The sequence below is a fragment of the Camelus dromedarius genome, chromosome 10 (genome assembly GCF_036321535.1).
Source record: "Camelus dromedarius isolate mCamDro1 chromosome 10, mCamDro1.pat, whole genome shotgun sequence".
Lineage (NCBI taxonomy): Eukaryota > Metazoa > Chordata > Mammalia > Artiodactyla > Camelidae > Camelus > Camelus dromedarius.
In genome coordinates, this window is record NC_087445.1 from 21786903 (window position 1) to 21801777 (window position 14875).

General features: G+C 34.3%; 1 protein-coding gene across 1 annotated transcript in view; it reads right to left on the reverse strand.

The window, feature by feature from the left end:
• CNTLN (centlein) overlaps nucleotides 1-14875 on the reverse strand; it is a 247837-nt gene that overhangs the window by 84117 nt on the left and 148845 nt on the right. The window contains exon 14 of the mRNA XM_010988164.3: nucleotides 3625-3716. Within this exon, the coding sequence (XP_010986466.3) occupies nucleotides 3625-3716 (92 nt within the window). The remainder of the gene's footprint in view (nucleotides 1-3624; nucleotides 3717-14875) is intronic.

Sequence of the window (14875 nt, forward strand, 5' to 3'; positions counted from 1 at the left end):
AAAATTTTAATAAACATGATCTCTTCTGATAATCTCAAAAACATGTGAGGTAAGTAGAGCCAATAATTATCTTCCTAGGAGAGGAAATGGAAGCTTTGAAAACCTAACATACAGAGGTAAACATTTCCTGGTTTAAACAGGGATTCAAATTCAGGATTTTGTGCCCATCCCACTACTCCACAAGCCATATGGGAAAGGAGAGTTACCAGATGTATACGGAAAATGGACAAAGAGCTGGGATCAAGAAAGAAAGAGTGAGACAAGAAACCTTTATGTAAAGGGATTACTCGTGACCTGGAGTAGAGGTACACAAGTTTGCACCAGACTATCGTAGACCTCTGTATACTTTTGTGAATCAAATTCTATTGTTCCTTCTCAATGCATATACTTTATTGGAGAGCTGAATAATGTGACAAAAAACACAGTGTTCAAGAATACATGAACATTTTTACTTCTTTCAAAATACTCTATCATCAAATTATATTCTCCAATTAGTCAAAAACACTACAAAAAATAAGGAGTACCATCTTTTTATAATCTCTTCGGTTTCTCTCGGTCATTTTTAATCACTTCCCAAAACAGTATACTTCTCATAAACATACTTTAAAATATTTTAGCATCTTAGATTCAGGGTGGACTGAGTAGAGAGACTGTATTTTTTAAAATTTACTTTATGGAAACATGCAATTACACTTAAAAATGATTTTTGGCAGGGGTGATACAAAAATATTAGTAAGAAGTAGTTGGTCTATGGGAAATTTAATTTTGAGTTTGGTATGGATCTCACTTCTACCTCTAGTTGCTTTACCTGGTGAAGTATTTAACTCATTTTACTTTTAGTTTCCTCATCTGTGAAATGGAAATAGTAATAGCTATCTTGCAGTTTGCAAGTATTAAATATGATCATATACCACAGTTCTTGGCAGACAGTAAGTTTCAAACAGTTTATCATCATCACCATCATCCTTATCATTATTGTCTCTATTATTATTAATCATAACAGCTACTAAATAAAATTACTTGAAAGATTACTTGCACTAAATATTGCTGAATTAGATATTAAATCAATTTTATACTTTGGATTAAAATATAACATGTTATGAACAAATATAACAAACATCTTAAGTTTCAGATGTCAATTTTAGAAATTAGCACTTTTTTCTGTTGACTAAAATTTGTTTACAATTGGTTACAACTTAACAAAAATTTTATATACCAATGGAAAAATATCTGTTTAAAGTCTGTTATGTTTAAAATGTTTAAAGTCTGTTAACTATCTAATGTGAAGCTATGTTTAATCGTAAGACCTGGTCAAAGTTTTCTGTATTTAAGTTTAAAATGGAGGAAAAAATAGCAAAACAGAGACACAAACTTCTCAAGAATTTGACAAGGCAAAGTCCATAGTACATATTAAAGTGTTATTCAAAGTATACTCTCAAAAAATTGTTGTTAAACTGATTTCACATCTCCAAAAATAGAAAGGAAAAATTCAATATATATTTGTGAATGAAAGTCTGGGGGACTGTTAAAGGCATTTGGTTTGTGTGCTACTAGATCATCTCAAGTCCATATTTTTCCTCCAGTACTGAACATTTAAATAATTTACCCAAAAGATGGCTCCTTTCAAAACTGAAACACTTGATTTGTGAAGTTTATGTATTAGTTTGCTAGAGCTGCCATAACAAAGTCCTATGACTAAGTGGCTAAAACCCTAATAACTTCATTTTGTCTTAGCTCTTTAAAGACCTCCATCTCCAAATATAGTCACATTCTGAGATACAGAGGATTAAGAATTTGAAACAAGAATTGGGGAGGGGGTACAATTCATCCCATAAGAATACAAACTGTTATTTTATTATTTTAAAAAGAATCTACTTACATGTTTCATTTCTACTACGTACAAATATTGTTTTCACGATGTTACTTCCTTTTAAACCCATTCTGAGCAAGTTTCATATACATCCTTCTAAAATAAGGAAACTCAACTAAAAAAGGTTAAACCACGACTATTGCGTTAGATTAACATTTAAAAAATAGGGGCAAATTGGTATGCTAATTTGACACATAGTCTAATGAAAAGAATTCCTGTTGACTTTTCAGGAGTTAAAATGGATTTCTGGATCCACTATGATAGTAGTCATTGAAGGCGAGCAGAATTTTGCCACCCCAAAATGTCTTTTTGGCACAAGTATTATCTTGAGCTGGTTATTTTTAAGAATCTGCAGATACAGGATAAGCTCTGAAAACTGAGTAGTAACTGACTCCCCAATCTCAACATTCTCTCTTGCCTTTTGCTGAAGAAAGTGTATAAGGTAATGGCTTGAGCCATTTCGAGGAATTACTCAGTTTTCCTGGGTGTCTCCCATGTATACAGGAGGTCTGTATACATGTTATTAAGCTACTGTTGGTTTTTCTTTTTTCCTGTTAATCTGCCTCTTTTTTATAGGGGGTGTCTCATCCAAGAACCTAGAAGAATAGAGGGAAAATTATTTTTCCGCCTCCACATCATTTATGGCAGTTGGAATGAAATAATAGATTTCTTTAGGGTTTCCATCCCAAGGTAGTAAGTAGTAGTGCAGTATTACATATCCATAGAGATAAAAATTATACAAAATCTGGCAAACAAGAATATTCTTCTGAAACAAAGATAAATTGCTATAAACTGTATGACATTCTAGATAGTAGTACAGATATTATTTCAATTACTTATTTTACCTTAAGACAAATGAACATGAGCATTTCTTGTTCTCTGTGTTACAGTGTTAACCTGATATGTGTCACTCAGTAATAATGAGATGACAGTCTCTGTTACCTGACCACAAGTGTCAGAAGTATAAGAAATCACATCAACTGCTGTTAAGTTATTAGATTTCCTTCAAGTCAATTCACAGATAGAAAAAATGTAAGTAGCTGCATTAATATTTTTGTCTATATATTTGTACATTTCCAGCTTTGTCTCAGTATCCAAGTGGTAATCGGTTATAAGAATAAATCTATTTAAAGAACATTTTCTTTATAACAATAACAAAAAGTGCTAAAATAAAACCAACATTTTACTACTAATGATAGCCATGATGTAAAGTGACTACAGCGTTTATATGGGGTGGTTCTATTAAAACAGGAAGAGCGAAACCAAATCGTATGAGCATAAATTTTTTATCTAGAATGGGATGAGGCACATGTAATTTTCAAGTTTAAAATGAAAATTATAAACACATTATCATTTTACTGTGGTAAAGCTAAAACTTTGCTCAGTTTTTTAGTTCACATATTATAAATCTGGATGACTGTTGAAATGTAACATAGTTTCAAGTACCATTTTAAAATAAAACTGTTAAGTAAGCACAAATATGGTAAATTTTTATAGTTTCTATTGTTATCATTCTTTTCATCTTTGAAAATAATTTTAATCTATGTCAACAGAAGCATAAGTGTTTCCACATTTATTTCCCTAGCATTGATTTTTTTTAGCCCCATTTTGGTAAGCCAATGATTTTGAATTATGAATTTAAATTAAGGACTCATACAAGGTTTAAGTTCATAAGCCCTCATTTTAAAATATAATCCTTTATGTTAAAATTCAGATTTAACTTGCTCAGCTCAATATCGTAAAGATTAGATTACCTTCTGTAATGTCTGCTCTGACATTTCTTTCCAATTCTTCTCTGGAGTACTCTTCTTGACCTCGTCATCCTCACCGTATCTTAAGAGTTGTTCTGGGAGACAATAAATAATATATTATGGTACCTCGTATACTGCTGAAACACCGTCCTGTCATTTTATCAAAAAGGTTCTGTGGTTTTCCAACTGTGAATAATGTAGTCTATTTTATTGTCAAGAATTTGGCCAGTAACTGAATGGTGACTTTTTCATGATTTTCAGTCACACAATTATGTATCTTTGTAGTGTCACTTTTTTTTTTTCAGCATAAGATTTTTCAAAGGTACAACAGATCTACAGGTTAACAATGCTGTACTTTTATTCCCATTTTCATTCTTTTGTAGAGTATTCCCCCTTTGCCTTAAAAGCAGAATTCATTGCCTTTTTATCTACACAGTCACTACTAGTTTTGTTCTCTGGATCTTGTTCCCTGCCAGGAGGATCAGAGTGATTGCAGAACAAAGCAAACAGTAACAGAATTAGGGTGGACTGAAACTGTAATATCTTCTACCACCACCTTTTTTTTTAAGTAAAAGATCATGCACTGGGCAGAGTAAACCAGAAGAATCACACTTCCAAAAAAACGGATTTTATAACAAATAGAAATCCAGGTATAGGTCAAGTTGTTTCTACAAATCATTTCTACATTAGCCATGTATTTGACTACCAAAACTCCCTCAAACAAGCAAAAATGTACAAGTAACATACCAACATTAAAGGAAAAAGATCATAAAAGTTCAGTTAATATTATTAGAATTGAAATACATTAAAACTTATAAATAATTTTTTTCTTATCAGATAAATTTTATGACAAATTTAACTAACATTTTCTTACTAAATTATTTTTGGGATACAGCATTTCTCAAAGAATCAAAAAGGGGGCAAAAAAAGAATACAGAAAGCTGAAAGGATCCATAACTGTGTTAGCCTGAGATGATTTTGCTTTAAAGTATGCTTGGCTGCTGTAGGTCAGTGTAAAACTTTGATTTATCAACAAAGGAAAAAGAAAACAATATTATTCTCTGTAGAGCAGAAATCCTCTTGGTATAAACAGTGACTAACAAGTTTGTTAGAGTGAATTAGGCATTTCTTTTGTCTTTGAAACATGACATATCCAATTAAAACTTCTGTACTCATGAAATAAATAGAACACTATTCTAAGGATAATAAAAGCTAGAATAGGTAGAATCTGCCACCTGGGGAATATGTACCTTTACCTTGATAATAATCAACTGGTTCCCAAGTTTCTTTTTCTAGTCCCCTAACACCATGGTGCTGAATTCATTTACAACACTCTTTTAGCAATATAGAAATAATATGCAAATACAATTCATCTGTTCTAGTCATTTAAATATCTGCTTTAGTTCTAAGTGAAATATTTACACTTAAAAATAAGAAAATAGTTCTGTATTCAAAGAGCAAAGAGTGCTAAAAATAGCTAAATAACTCCAATAAAATAAATGCTGAAGCATGATTTTAAAATGAATTTGATTGCTGCTTTTGTGCTCCTGGGTGTGTGCAAGATTCACTGATGGACTCGAAGACAATGCTCAGTTGTGGTTTTCTATTGAAAACTCTGTTTCTAACCTTCACAGGTTTTATTAAAAATACTCAAGTAGATAGGCCCAGGTCATGGAGAGGAACAAGAACCTGACTCTCAGCCCCCTGATTTCCTTCCCCTTCCCCTTCCAAGATCTCAGGATTTGGGAAATGAACAAAGAGGCTCTAGTTAGAAATATACACTTCTTCTGTTTTGTCCTTTGGTGGATGTGTGAGCATATGCTTCACCTTACTGAAAACTCATTCTTGATATTTTGGTTTTAAATGCTTTAATTTTAATGCTTTAATTTTTACTACTATAAAAATTCATTCTGATTTATATTCCTTCTCAGGAGCTTCTTTTCTCTCCAGTTTTCTTTCTAACTTTCAACTTTGCTTATTCATAATTGTTTAAATTTATTTTATTCTATCTCATATTTTTCCCTTAATTGTCTTGGATTACGTTAAAAAATAATTAATTAATTAATTCTTTTGCAACTTCTCATCCTCTTTTTTGATTCTCTTTTAGCTATTTTAACAAATTATTGTTAAAAGGTCTGTTATCATTATGAAGGGTTGTACAATACGCTACTTTAAAATATGCCGCTTGGTATATTGATTATTTTAAGCAGTAGGCACTTGAAAAACAGTAAATACATGGAGGGGCTTTCTCTAACTCCCCTTATCTACACAAAGATCCTCCCAAAGAAACTCAATTGTCATTACCTGCTCCCCAAAAGATTCATTAAACAGAGAAGATTAACTCTTATCATAGGAGAGGAGATTAGTCCTTACTATCCCCAGACAAGCTTTGTTACAAACTATCATATCTTTTATCTAGTCTTCTAATGGCCCATTTATCTCTCCTAAAATAATTTTCTCTCCTCTAAGAGACCTACATCTCTCCTCTCCTTTCCCTATTAAGATGGTATGTAATTCTGAATTTTAAAGCCACCTCTATGAGAATTCATTTTTCCCTAGGTATCTTCTATGTGTACGTAAGGTATACATGTTAATTTCTATTTTTCCATAGTTAATCTGTCTTTTATCATAGAAGTTTCAGCCAATAACTTCGAGGCAGAGAGGGAACATTATTTTTCCTCCCCTACAATTTTTGTTTTTACTGATCTTTAGACTATGCTTCCTGCACTAACTTTCTTAAAGGTCTGTTTGTGATATCAACTTGGAAGATAAAGGTATATTGTGTCCTGGCAATTTCCTAAAGAATATTACTATTTTTATTTCATGTTAGGAAAAGTAAAATAAGAGCCATAGCAAGTAGTTACTGTAGAAGGTACCTGCCATACCATACAATAAAAAATATGTATTTGGTCTTTGTCCCTGGCTTCCAGCATAGAACTTCTGAAGTCCTTGGAATTTCCTGAGTGACAGGGGTGAAAGGAGTATTTTTTGTTATTCATAACAAGCTCCTTTCAACAATAACTGAGTTTATGCTAACAAGGTGGCTCCTACTGGGCCACTAGACAGCTTCTGGACTGGGGTTGGTTGCAAAAGAATGCAACCATGTGATAAGAGGGTCGGAATTTCCAGCTCCACCCTCCAGACCTCCAAGGAAGGGAGAAGGGCTGGAGGTTGAGTTCAGTTGTCAATGATCAATGATTTAATTAATTATCCTATGTAATAAAGTTTCCACAAAAACCCCTAAATTACGGGATTCAGAGAGCATTTAGGTTGGTAAACATATGAAGGTTCGTAACTGTTTCCACCCAATACATCTCTCTCCTATTTAGCTGTTTTGAGCTGTATCCTTTATAATAAACAAGTAATAGTAAATAAAGTGCTATCCTGACTTCTGTGATCCTTTCTAGCAAATAATCTGAAACTGAGGGAGGGTTTGTGGGAATACTTGATTTATAACCAGTGGGTCAGAGGTACAGGTGGCAACATGAAGTGGGGATGAGCCCTTAACCTGTGGGGTTTGTGCTAACTGAGTAGTCAGTGTCAGAATCGAAAAGAACTGAATTATAGGATACCGAGTGGCTGTCCAGAAAATCAGAGAATTGGTTGTTGAGCAGAGGAAAAAATTCACACACTTGGTATCAAGAAGAGCTGTGCCAAAAAACAAACAAACAAACAACAAGCAAAAACCTCACAGTACTGTTTAAATAAATAAATTTGGATAAAATGCAATATTCAAGAACTTTCATGAAAAAGATTGTGATAATTAAACATTGTCTCTTTAGGCAAGATAAAAGTACATTAGCCAATTAAATGTAGAACCCATTTTTTCTGAGAAGTAACCTTAAGCTAATGAAAAAATAAAGTGCCATTTCTGATGGATGAGATGGAAGAGCAAGAAATAAATTCTTCTGATGGGTAGGAGAGAATCTCAGTTACTAGATGTGACTGGGTGTTCAGCATAGCTTTTTTGAGAGCCAGCCTATCCCCTTTGACATTACCTGGACTGGAGCCTTGGAGGAATCTACGCAGTTAGCTTTGAAAGAAAAGCAAGCCATTTTTGTTACTTGCCACAACTGTTCTGAAAAGGTTGTTACCAGGACAATGAAAGAGAAAAGGAAGTGGGAGAGCAGGATAATAGGTAGGGGTTATTACCCCCACATTTTCTTCATTGTAAAATGAACCCTTAAATTGGCTTCTTAAAGTAATATGTCTTTTTTTTTACATTTTTTATTGAGTTATAGTCATTTTACAATGTTGTGTCAAATTCCAGTGTAGAGCACAATTTTTCAGTTACACATGAACATACATATATTCATTGTCACATTTTTTTTTTTGCTGTGAGCTACAAGATCTTGTATATATTTCCCTGTGCTATACAGTATAATCTTGTTTTCTATTCTGCATATGCCTGTCAGTATCTACAAATTTTGAAATCCCTGTCTATCCCTTCCCACCCCCCGCCCCCTTGGCAACTGCAAGTCTGTATTCTATGTCTATGAGTCTTTCTGTTCTGTATTTATGTTCTCTCTTTTTTTTTTTTAAGATTCCACACATGAGCGATCTCATATAATATTTTTCTTTCTCTTTCTGGCTTACTTCACTTAGAATGACATTCTCCAGGAACATCCATGTTGCTGCAAATGGCATTAAGTTGTCATTTTTTATGGCTAAATAATATTCCACTGTATAAACTATACCACATCTTCTTTATCCAGTCATCTGTGGATGGACATTTAAGCTGTTTCCATGTCTTGGCTATTATAAATAGTGCTGCTATGAAGTAATATGCCTTTAATCAACTGTCCTCAATTCTATTAGTTTTCATGTGGATGTGTTAAAGAGATTTGAATATGCTATCTTTAATTTCTTTAGCTAACTAGGAAGCCATAGGTAAACACTCTTGTTACCTTTATTCCTTCAACTCACAATTTAAAATTATTTTAAACAGTTTATTTTCCATGTTCAAGTGTTTTACTAGATATTAATTACTATTTTTACATTTAAGTAATTATGTGAAGTTTAGCTTAGTGAAGTTTAACATTTTAATTTGTGTTTTTGGTTTCATATATATTTCCTATTACAAAATATTGTTTTAATTAACTTAATTTGTTTCAATTGATTTTAGTATTTCCCATATTCCTTATATTAATCCTTTGCTTCTTTTAAAAACTGTTTCTCAATCTTAAAATTCCTATTTTTGATCTTTTATTTCATTCGCTTATATTTTTATTGCAACTAGAAGAAAGCATGATCTTAAGCATAAAAACAGCAATAAAAAATCACACACACACACAAAGTATATTATTTGTTTTGTACAGTATATATAGAAAACATTGAAGGCACAAAAGAGAAAGCTGATAAAAGTGGAGAAGGGCACAATATGCCACCCCAAAATATGCCTCCTTGGCAAAAGGATTATTTTGAGCCGATTATTTTTAGAAACAACAGACATAGGAGAAGCTCTAAAAACAGAGTAGGAGTTACCCTTTAGTAACGATAATTTACATTTATAAAGTCAAGCTTCATTTGTACAAGTATCTACCTGTCTGTACCAGGAAGACAAGGATGTCTAAAACACAAAAATCTCTTATCAATGGAGAGGGTACTGACTTAAATCTGCATAATAAACCATACTTTTTTTTTAATCCTGCTTTTTCTTGGTCATCTTCCTATAACTGGCCTCTTTCACATCCTTCTTTTTTTGTTTCAGCTAAAAAGGGTATTTAAGCCCAAATTCTAAGCTACCTTCTTGGGTTACTCATTTCCCTGGGTATCTCCCATTTATATATATGAGACATACATGCTAATAAACCTGTTTGTTTTCCTCTTGTTAATCTGCTTTTTTTTTTTTTTAAACAGGGGCCTCAGCCAAGAATTTAGAAGAGTAGAGGGAAATGTTTTTTTTCCCTCTCTCACAAAAGCTTCCAATAGGAGGGCATATCCAAATCCAGTCATTAAAAATAAGTAGGTCTTTTCCATATAGAACTGACAAGGAAAGGAAGAGAGTACTACACATAATGGTCCAGAAGTAGTCAATGATAGAGCACATTTGGGATTTTATTTTATTGACTTTTTCCTTCCAGGGTGAAAAAATAAGGCCAAACATATGAAAGATAAGGCTAAAAAGGTGGGCAAGGGCTAAATTAGACTGGGATAAAAATTCAGAGTTTTATTCTATATCAGTAGGAAATTGCTAAATAAAAGAGTAATATAAGATGAGGAATTCTTCAGGGTCTGAAAGAATGCTCTTAAGCTAGGCCAGATAATAATTATAACAAAAAATTGCATTCTGACCTTCCTCTTCTTTATAAAATGTATTACATAGGTTTAGAAACTTCTTATTTATTCTCTTAAAAAATTTTAGGTGCTTAAGCATGCCTTCAATATATTAATGATTGTGTAATTAAATTATGGACATGAAAATTACTTAATATTTGTTCTATGAAATAAATGACATTTTGACACTTTCATTTCTTTTGAAAAAAATTTGGCTTCATTTAAAAAAAATCTGAATGTGCCTAAAAGTTTTCCCTTGACTTATCTATGAGTTAAATTAGGATGACCATAACTCAAGGCCTGACTTATCAGTAAGGTTCTTTTTGGTATGCATGTGCCTGCAATCTTTCCTTAATAGAAAGTAAACCTGAGATACTTGCCCAAAATTCTAAACTTGATTTGTATGCTACTCAACTATTATGAAAGTCCCAGAGCAAAACAACTAATAAATCCATAATTCTATATAAACAGCAGAATGGTTGCTGCTCAATCAAGAACCACAGCAGCATCTCCTTTTAATAAATTAAATGATTGAGAACAATACTTAAAAAAAGAGTTGCACAAGTTTCCCTTAAATCTATTTTTCTGAATATTTCACTTCTACTTAACACAAGCTGGATATAAACGTTTTGTTGGGAAAACTTGTGGAAGATATGAGAAACTAATGCTGGGTTCACATTATTTGTGATGAAAAGAAAGATAAACCAGGCAAAAACAGCACATACATATGTTTACAGTATAACTGCTATTTTAATATCCACCATAATGGATTTTTAACATGTTTAGGGGGAATGAGGATTGGCGGGATCACTGCAGCCACAGGAATCTGAGGCAATGGAAGACACAAAGCAGTAATCTTTCCCGTGCCAAGAGGACTCTGGCACCTGTCAAACAGATGCTGCAGTTCAAACTGCAGCTTGTAAGATAGCTATCAAAGGCAGTGGGCCAGCAGATGGAGAGTGCATATTGTCATAGCCTGCCCTGGTAAAGTCAGAGCTAAGACTTAAAAGCTGGATCTTATTTAAAAAGGCAGGAGGGACAATTATTAAGGATAGTCTGAAATTTGCAATCCATTTACTCCATCGTAGATGTGTTATTCCTGGAATGAGCCAGATCATCTAGAAAGCCATATATTTGCAACATTTACTCACAGACCCAAAATACTTTTTTTTTCCAAAATACTTTCTTTCATTGGTTTATACTTTTGTATCACATGATGGTAGATTATTACTCAGCAAATGCTTAGTATCTTCTTTTCTGCTTTCATGGGAGGACCATAGATCCCCGCTCAACTGCTGTTGAGCGTGGCCTCATGAGTTGCTTTGACTAAAGGAATGTGGGTATAAAGGACAGTGTGCCTGTCACAAACCTAGAACTTAAGTATATTTCTGCTCTCCCCTTAGAAGTTTCCCAATATCTGCTTTGAAAAGAACATGTCCATAGAGTCACTGTCCCCTTCAGCTTGCGCCTGAGACTGAGAAGAAACCATAAGCAAGAAATAAATGTTTATTATTACATGCCATTGACAGTTTTGTAGCTATTTATACTGTATCAAAAGCTGTCAGATTCAGAAATTGGTAACTATTAAGTAGAGTCCTGCTATAATAAAAACATAAATTATGTGGTTTTGATTTGGTTACTGGGTGGTGGGTCGCAAAAATATGTTATAGGAAGCTGAGAAAATGGTGACACATGTTACATAGTGGAAAACATTTGGCAAACTTCACCTAATATAACATGGAAGACCAAAAAATGTAGCTAATTAATTTATAACACTGAGTGAGGAAATTCCATTGTTGAAGTGTGACTTGGTTGTTGCTAGCAACACCTAACTAGGTACCACAGGAAAGAACCAAGCTCAGAAAAGAAGCGGCCATAGGCATATAGAAGTGCACATGTTCCAGTACTTTCAGGGTTGGAAAATCAAAGTGTTTTTCATCGTATCAAAGGAGCAGCCACTGAAACACTGGCAGGATAAATCCAAATCTAAGATGCTGACACTAAGACATGGTCTCTGTGTTTGGCTGTCATGCCTGTTGCTAATAATCTCCAAAAGGAATAATGTGATGCCCAGTAGATCCTTTCAACCAGACAAAAGGGACTTCAAGAAAGATTATGGGTAAGGGCCTACAAAAGTCTGATATGCTCCCCAACCCTTCACAGAAACTCATACTGATAGTATTAATTGTTGCTAGCTGTAAGTAATAAAATGACTTATTTTAGCTAAAGAAATGTGAGTGGAAGTTATAATGTGCCAGTTCCAAATCCAGGCCTGAGAGGCTCTACATTTTTAGATTTGTTCCTTTGAGGCCATGAAAGACACATGGCGCAGCAGTGAACCCGACTTGTAGCCTGAAACAGAGCTGGAACAGATGATCTATAGCAAAGAGAGCTGCTTCAGGCAACCCACAGATTCACATGCAATAAATAGATGCTTGCTGTTATTTGTCATTGAGTTTTCACATTTGCTTGTTTGTTGCATTTTGATTAATAAAAAAGGCTTCAGCTTTCAATAGGGAACACTATATATAAACAGTGGTTTTATCAACATACTTCTGCTTCTGTGGTAAGAGATTGCCTGCTCCCAGCCAAATTCTACATACAAGTTTTAGGTCTGACCATGGGTAACTACATGCTTTACCTGGCATATCTCATGGGAGAAAGCTGCCCTCCCCAACCAGACTTTGTGCACAGCCAACAAACTGCAGTCCCTGAAGAGAGGACTCAAGTCAAGAAACAGGTCCCCTGCCAATCAAATTCTTATCCATATCTGTATTTCAAGCCTGGGTGTCTCCACTAGGCCTCCATTTGGAGGCCTCTTTATTGAAGGTCCTTCGGTGAGGTCTTTCTCAGGTGCCCCTGTCAAGATCTCCTTATTTGGTAGTTGGGGGAATGGGAGGGGATGATAAACCCGAAGACACTTTTCTTAATTCTGACTCAGTAATCAGTACTTTTCCTCTCCTGGAACCTTCCCTCCTCTCCCTCCCCCAGGACCCAGGTCAAAAAAATGCAGGAGACGTTTGTTCAGGGTTCCTTTGGCAGAGAGACAACCCCTATGTCTGTGCTAATCCACAACTGGCATGCAGTTCCAAGGGGACAATGGAACAGAGGCAGTTCACACTTTGTCCACTTTAGACTCTTGCTTATACAGTAGGTGATTAAAGGCTTGACTGGTGCTTTAATTTTGGCTTATTATCTTAAATCAGCTACTTGGACACCTGGCAGCTCAGCTCTCTCCAGTTCAGCTGAACTCCTAACAGAGCTATTGTGGGACTGCACTAAAGATTCACTATGAATTCACACTGTGAATTACAATTTTCAGTAAAGAGAACTTTAGTGTGGTAGGGGCTTAAGGTGTTCATGTGGGAGGTCTAGAGGAGGTAAAAAGAATTTGAAAGTAAAGGTAATGAGTTGGCTTTTTTTCCCAAGAATCTGCTTAACTTTTGAAATCCTTATAAAAACAGTCAGGGGAGAAACAGGTAGCAGGAAATAAGAAATATACCTCTGGTATATAGAGAAAGGTTACTATTCACACAGATTTGGGATTTTAATCCAGGAAAAACATATTCAATGACAATAAAAGTACACAGAGCCGTAAGACTTACACTTTCATATACAAGTAAAAAGTAGACAAAATATATGAAAAAAGTGGTTTTCAGACATTGGGCATAAGACAATGCAAGGTAGTCATCCCTGAGCGAGGACAAACAATGAAATGAGCCTATGATTGCTCTACATACTGCGAGAGAGAGCTTCTAGGCCACAGTACATAAACTGGAGACCTAAGTGGAATCTGGTGATATTCCTAAATTGAAGAGACAGATCCCAGAGTCCAGGGAAGCCAAGCAAGTTAAAGGTTTTTAGGGAAAAGCACCAAAGAGGAAAGATCTGCTCAAAGATAGGGAAAGCTCTGAAGATTACCAAGGGCCCCCTTCAAGCCTTCACCTAAGTCTGATTACCAAACGTGTGTGAGTGAACAGCTCAAAGAAAGAGCCATCCAAAAGGATTAGAGGAAACAGTCTCCAAAGATCACACAGTCCCAAAACTAGTTCATGGTCCCAAAGGCAGAGAATGAAAACAAACAAACAAAGAAAACAAACAAACAAACAAAAAACCACACATGAAGAAAAGTCTAAAAAAGATAAGAATGATGGCAAAATTCTAATTGGAAATAATTTTTAAGGGAAGTATAGTTGATTTACAACTCTCTCTCTCTCTATATATATACATATGTATGTCTATCCAGGTCTTCTGTCCATTTTTTAATGAGGTTCTTTGTTTTTTTTTTTTGTTTTGATGTTGGGTTGTATGAGCTGTTTATATATCTTGGATATTAACACCTTATCCATCATATCATTTGCAAACATTTTCTCCCATTCAATAGGTTGTCTTTTTGCTTTGTTGATGGTTTCCTTTGCTGTGCAAAAGCTTTTAAGTTTAATTAGGTTCCATTTGTTTATTCTTGTTTTTACTTCTTTTGCCTTAGGAAACTGATTACTAAAATATTGCTATGATTCATGTAGAAGAGTGTTCTGCCTATGTTCTCTTCTAGGAGTTTCATGTTTTCAGGTCTTACATTTAGATATTTAATCCATTTTGAATTTATTCTTTATATGGTGCGAGGAAATGTCCTAATTTCATTGTTTTACATGTAGCTGTCCAGTTCTCCTGCACCTTTATTGAAGAGATTGTTTTTCAATATTGTATATTCCTCCCTACTGTGTCATAGATTAACTGACTATTAACTAGCCATTAGGTATATGGGCTTATTTCTGGGCTTTCTATGCTGTTCCATGGATTTATGTATCTGTTTTTGCACCAGTACCATGCTGTTTTTTTTTAAGCTACCAAAGATTGAGATGTCTTTATTTTTATTTTTTCAGTACCATGCTGTTTTGATTATTATAGCTTTGTGGTAAGTATGAAATCTGGGAGGGTGATACCTCCAGCTTTGTTTATTTTTCCTCAAGATTGCCTT